The sequence below is a fragment of the Temnothorax curvispinosus genome, unplaced genomic scaffold, assembly GCF_003070985.1.
Source record: "Temnothorax curvispinosus isolate PA1 unplaced genomic scaffold, ASM307098v1 QBEX01016248.1, whole genome shotgun sequence".
In the NCBI taxonomy this organism is placed as follows: Eukaryota; Metazoa; Arthropoda; class Insecta; order Hymenoptera; family Formicidae; genus Temnothorax; species Temnothorax curvispinosus.
In genome coordinates, this window is record NW_020226028.1 from 1 (window position 1) to 6,178 (window position 6,178).

Here is a 6,178-nt window from a genome sequence, read left to right on the forward strand (position 1 = left end):
GATTGTGATACCGACTCAATTAATTCGGACCATAATATAGATTCTTATTCAGATTAAGAAATGGGGGGAAAGCGTAAAAATAGAAAACACAATTCCGGAAATCCGGAAAAGGTTGTCGCATCTCCGTCGCGTTCGAACGACGAAGTTTGTTACCAAACAAATATGACCATCTTAGATAAGATCTCTCAGAATTCTTCCGAAGTACATACAACGAATTAACGACGAGGCCAATGGACTATTTATAATGCAATACTTCTTTCCCTAGACTTAAATCGAACCAAATATACTATAGTCTCTGACTCGAAAAGTGTACTGGAAGCCCTGTCAAACCCAGTCACATGCCGCTTTAATTATTTGATTCCGCTAATCAAAACTAAAATAATCGCGTCTCAGGAACGTGGCAAACACTATTCAATTTATTTGGATCCCACAAGGGCATCATTGGCAATGAAAAGGCAGACGAACTTGCTAGAAAGGCCATTCGCTTCGGTCAAGAACCCCCCGCGTTTAAACTTTCTCATTCGGATCTGTTTATCGAACAAAAAGAGAAACTATCTATAGAATTTCATAATTATCTTTTTAAAAGGGCTCGGCACAAGGGTAATCATTTCTTTCGTACGATTTATGTTAACACTCCTAAACCGTGGTATTACAAACTAGGTTTGTGTGTGTGTGTGAAGCAGGACGCGATAGTCACGGTCTCTCGACTGAGAGCGAATCATTACAACCTAAATTATAGCCTTTTCAGAAAAAATATCGTCGACGACGTTTCGTGCGCTTGCGGGGATCCCTTGCAAGACATAAATCACATCATTTTTCATTGTCCTCTGACGTCTGACCGGGCCGCGGATCTCCGACGAGTGGTGGAATCCCTCGCGGGCCCGCACTGCGATGATTTTCTCATGGTACTTAAAAAACCTACAGCAAAAATTTGTAGGCTCATTATGGCATTCTGCAAGTCAACGGATATAAATTTGTAAATACGCGCGCCTGCGCGCGCATCTGCGACTTCCATAATCCCCTATATCCCTGCTTGGATTTCTCACAGTCTCTCAGCCCCCCACCCATGACGTCCAACTCAAGTGGCAGAGTCGACACTCAAATACCGTAGCGCACCTCTCAGTTGCCTAAACAATCAGAGGCAAATGCTGGCCATATTGACCTCGTATAAGAGGCAGGAGCTAATATAAATATAAGAAGAAGAAGAAGAAGAAGTTTTGGAACATGACCCATGACTCAGGGAGTTGGAGCTCTCGATTGCACACATTATAATAAATTATCTCTTTTAATTGTAAATATATTAAAAAATAACAGCGTGCTGCCTCTGAAAAATCAACAACATGCTGAACGACGTGCCGAAAAGATTATTAAGAAGTTCTGAAAGCACGGAGGTAAGATGTTCCATAGTAATCAACATCTATTTGGTAAAATGGTCTTTTTTTAAGTTATTTATTATTTATTTAAAGACTTTTCTCGCAATATTATAGAACTTGAAATAATAAAAATCTTTTATCTTACTAACTTGATGAATTTACAATATATATCAAATTTGAGACAGGGAATCAGAGTATATATATTTATGCGAGATAAACAACAGATAGCATCATATGAATAAAATTATTTATTACAAATTGAAATAATACATTTGCAAATCATTGCAAAGAATATGTACTTTCCTTTGTATCCAGTTATGGTGTAAGAAATTCTTTAGATTGATATGAGTTACTCTCAAATGGAATACGTACTGCATAAATATAATTCAAACTTGTTATTTAGTTTAAATATATTGAACTAATCATTCAAATGTTATATTCTTAGGTTGATGTACGCGAGGATGAGGAACAAACCACTAAATTTCAAGAGATTATTGACTTACTTGTTGCTGCAGGTTATTTTAGGGCACGAATTAAAGGTTTATCGAATTTTGATAAGGTTCGCAAATTATTTCCAGTTTTTATTTTATTTTTATTAAGCTTATATGTAATTTCAAAAATTAATATTTGTTAGGTTGTTGGCGGCATGACCTGGTGCATTGAATCATGCAATTTTGATGTAGACGTGGATTTACTTTTTCAAGAAAATTTCACAATTGGTCAAAAAATGTATGTATTGTATACGTTGTATTTATTTGAAAATGATTTTATTTATTAATTTCTTTTTATTCCTTATATTTTATTGTTTTTATTATTAATATCCTCTTACATAGAAAATCTTTTTAACTATAACTAATATTTCACATTGTGTAAAATATATGTATTACAGTTCCTTGACAGAGAAAATTGTGGTTATGCTTCCCAAAATGAATTGTCCATATCGAATAGAACCACATCAAATACAAGGGCTAGACTGTATCCATATATTTCCAGTTGTTCAATGGCTGGTAAAGCGTTCTATGGAAATGCGACAAGAAATGGCAGACTTTGTGAGAGCCTTTGCGTTAAATCAATTTCACAAAAAGCATTCTTTTAGTGAAGATTGTGAAGTTGGAGCAACGGCTAATGAAAATGTTATCAGAAATTTACGTTCAGTTAAGGTGCAAACTATTTTAAGAAAAATATTTAATTATAAAAACCATATGGATGTGTAGTTGATATGCGCTATTTTTCTTCAATGTATAACAGAAAGCCTACGAGCCACGACGGTTGTTCAAACAAAAAGAGGACTTTGTGAAAGATGAATCAAATAGATTTATCGGTACAATATTAGAATATGAAGCACCATTTGAGGCTGTTAAAAATTCATCAGCAACAACAACATCGACAGAATGTAAAAGCAATGATTCAAGAAATAATAAAAAAAATGAAAAGGTATTGTTTACATAAAATACATCATTTTTTATTTATCTATTCAATACTTCTTAAACTAGTAGAAAAGTTTATGTAATTTATACCCTTTAGAACACAACTGAACAGATTACCGCTGCTCTATCCATTATAGAAGAACATTCGGTATGTAGATTTTTAAAAATGTTACTAAGAATGGATTCAAGGCTGTTTTAAATAATACTTTTTTTATTATATACAATTTATATACATATTGTTCACTCATATTATCATTTAAAAAAAAAACAATTTTTTATCCAAATTTACGTGAAAGTATTATTTGTTTGAAGTGTGGTCATATTCAAAAGATTCTTTTCTCTTAAAAAGTTAATTAAAGTGACTTGTATTTTTATAGAAAGGACGGCCAATTTTCGAGCAATAAAAATATGTTAGAAAATAAATTTAAAATTAATGTTTATTAAATTAATATAAATTAGTTACAAGTTTACGTTTCAAACCATACTTGATCTTCTTCAGAACGACAGAAATAAAGTAAACGACGATTCACATTATAAAGCTAGAAATATATAAATAAGCATAAGTAATTTCTTATTTATATTTTTGTAATATTATAATTATTAATCTTTCGTCTTTAATACAGATGCGCTTAAGTGTAAGTATAGTTGGAAACATCGTTGGTATACAAGCGCAAGAAATTGCTAAAGTGGCAGAAAAATATGCAGCCATGGCTACTTCCGAAATAAAGGTAAATTTAAATATAGAATGTATCTTTGCGCAATATAATTGAAGCATACAACATGATATTTGTATTAATGCAGGATGGTGACGCAACAGATTCATCGCGCGCTCTAATTGCATTGCAAAAACAAAAGACAACATTACAATCTAGAGTACGCAAGTTAACGAAGGAGAGAGATACTTTATCTGACAAACTTGTTGAAATAATAGAAAAAGTGAAAGAATATCGTACGAGAAGAGAAACCATTGAGCGCTCGTTTAAAAAGATTCGGGAAATTGGAATTAATGATAATGACAGGTATTTAGAAGTAATAAAGTTATGATTGATTATAAATGAAGATATATTAATTTTTTTAATATTAATCTTTTTCTTCTGGTACTTTTTTTACAAATATGAAATAAACAATAAGAATTTTTATTCAACTTTTAGTATTTTTAAACGATTAGAGGAGCTTCTATCTGTGCATGAGGGATTAAAGGAACAAGAACACAATTTCCGAGAGCAATGTAAGTCGGACTTAAATCTTCTTCGAGGTATGTTACAAGAGATTGAAAATGGTACTCCGGTGGAGGAAGAGGATCGTGTCAAAGAATATGAGGAGCAAAAGGAAGCTATAACACGAGTGCGATTGCAATTGGCTAAAAAGAATAGAATTATTGCATCCATAACGAGACAACTGGACGATGTTCCAGGGCGCTCTGAACTGACACAATATCAACGTCGTTTTATGGAACTCTATAACCAAGGTTAATTGAATTTATCATTACTTAAAAACAATCCTGCAATTCAGAAGTATCTATTTTAAGAAATTCCGATTAAAGCGTATTGTTTACAGTTTCAGCCAAGCACAAAGAAACTAAACAATATTATACGTTGTACAATACTCTCGATGATACAAAACTGTACATAAGTAAGGAATTGTCGTTACTAAATTCCATTCAGGATAACTATAATGAGTACGTACTGTAAATATTAATAGTTTTAATATATCCGTAATGTTAACAATATATGTTATAATTTCACCTGTTTTACGACAGAGCTATGGCATCAACAAGTGGCAAGGAACAGTTCCTGAAACAATTTGAGACAATTGTTGCAGGAGTGAAGCGCAACAAAGCGATGGTAAGATGGAAAATAATGATATAAAAATGAATCAATTTAGGAGCATGTAGTATTCATCGAAATGAGGCAAACATATCTAACTTGAAATAACAATTTTTATCTTGATTTTTATTCTATTTCTATAAGAATTGATTTACGAAATTACTGACTGGATATTTTTGTCTTCCTATGTATACTATGCGACTTTAAATTTTCCGATTCTGTATAACTTTTCTTTTTAATTCTGTATATTTAATGATGAGTTAATATTGCAAAATCAAACAAATAATTTAAAAAATGATTTTATATTTAGGTCGAAAAACGGTGTACCGACGAAAAAGGTAGGCGAGATACGCTTAGTCGACAACTCGTCACTCTCGTAGAACAGCAACGCAAATATGTGGCTGCAGTTAGACAGCTCACTATTGAATGCCGCAAAAATGAAGCTTTATTGGCTCAACTTCGTGGTCCATAAGTGGTTTCCCTCATCAAATGGAAACCAGGCAAATGTTTACAACTCGTGACATAAATTATTACGATAGGCTGTTTAATACTTTCGCTATGTACGTAATGAACATATGATAAATGTACAAAGAACATAATATGAATGCCAAAAATATTTGCTATGTATATAAAGATGTAGTGATTCTTTTTCTTAAATAACTAAACAAAATTTATGATAATTTACAGTTTGTATCAATTTGTACATAGAAATACATACATATATATGTGTGTTATGTTACATTATATATTATATATAAAATGTAAATTAGATAAATACGTTAAATACGATTGTACATAAATTGCATGTTATACGTTATAATACATATAATGTTACAATGTATATACTTGAGTAACATACAAAATATATAAATTATTCCATTATTTCAATATTGTATCAATATCTTCTTTCAATAGTTCTTCCTCCAAAAGATGAAATCGTCTACTATAAATTTCTATTCTGTTTTATTTTATTTTTCTGATTTTATCTGGCATGCTCTCCTCTAGAGTCCTGAATAATAAGAGAAGCGCATGACTCTATTCTCCCCCATGAATGAATGAGTCAAATGGGTGCGTTCAGCCGATACTCCGCTAGCCTAGCGCACGTAAGCAGCGAGCGCTTTGCTACCATTTGCTACGGAAAAATTTGGCTGGACAGAAGCGCTTGGAAGCGCTTCGCCAAATTTTTCCGTAGCAAATGGTAGCAAAGCGCTCGCTGCTTACGTGCGCTAGGCTAGCGGAGTATCGGCTGAACGCACCCAATAATGAGATATTATTGAAGCGCAAGCAAGATTCCAAGCAGTGATTAATTACAAGCGGAGTGTTCTCAAAAACTTTCAGCTCTCTCTATATCAATTAAATCCAGCGTACCGAATAAAAGAAAATGACGAGGAAAATGCGAAAGTGATTCAAGCTATAACGGAGAGGCTATGTGACCAAAGCCGACCCAGTCTTGTAACTTTGAAAAATCAGCTGTACTTCGCTAAACATTATCATGATAGAGGTAAAAGCATGTTTGTGAACTGGATGTTGCTTTTATATGTAGAAATTATTA

General features: G+C 32.8%; 1 protein-coding gene across 1 annotated transcript; it reads left to right on the plus strand.

Moving 5' to 3' along the window:
• Nucleotides 1–1,053: 1,053 nt before the first annotated feature.
• On the plus strand, nt 1,054–5,357 carry LOC112466474 (coiled-coil domain-containing protein 93). The gene is made up of 12 exons (XM_025034575.1): nt 1,054–1,391; nt 1,819–1,932; nt 2,008–2,102; nt 2,263–2,533; nt 2,622–2,807; nt 2,898–2,948; nt 3,424–3,528; nt 3,602–3,819; nt 3,952–4,268; nt 4,358–4,478; nt 4,560–4,644; nt 4,937–5,357. Exons 1-12 carry the CDS (start codon nt 1,341–1,343, stop codon nt 5,096–5,098), a joined length of 1,776 nt encoding a protein of 591 aa, XP_024890343.1. The 5' UTR covers nt 1,054–1,340; the 3' UTR covers nt 5,099–5,357.
• The last annotated feature ends 821 nt before the right edge of the window (nt 5,358–6,178 follow it).

Bases quoted from the DNA above. Each gene is read 5' to 3' on its own strand.
- LOC112466474 (XM_025034575.1), top strand. From the start codon at position 1,341: ATGCTGAACGACGTGCCGAAAAGATTATTAAGAAGTTCTGAAAGCACG. The intron at 2,534-2,621 runs GTGCAAACTATT...AATGTATAACAG, and splicing joins GAAATTTACGTTCAGTTAAG to AAAGCCTACGAGCCACGACG. The intron at 3,529-3,601 runs GTAAATTTAAAT...GTATTAATGCAG, and splicing joins TGGCTACTTCCGAAATAAAG to GATGGTGACGCAACAGATTC.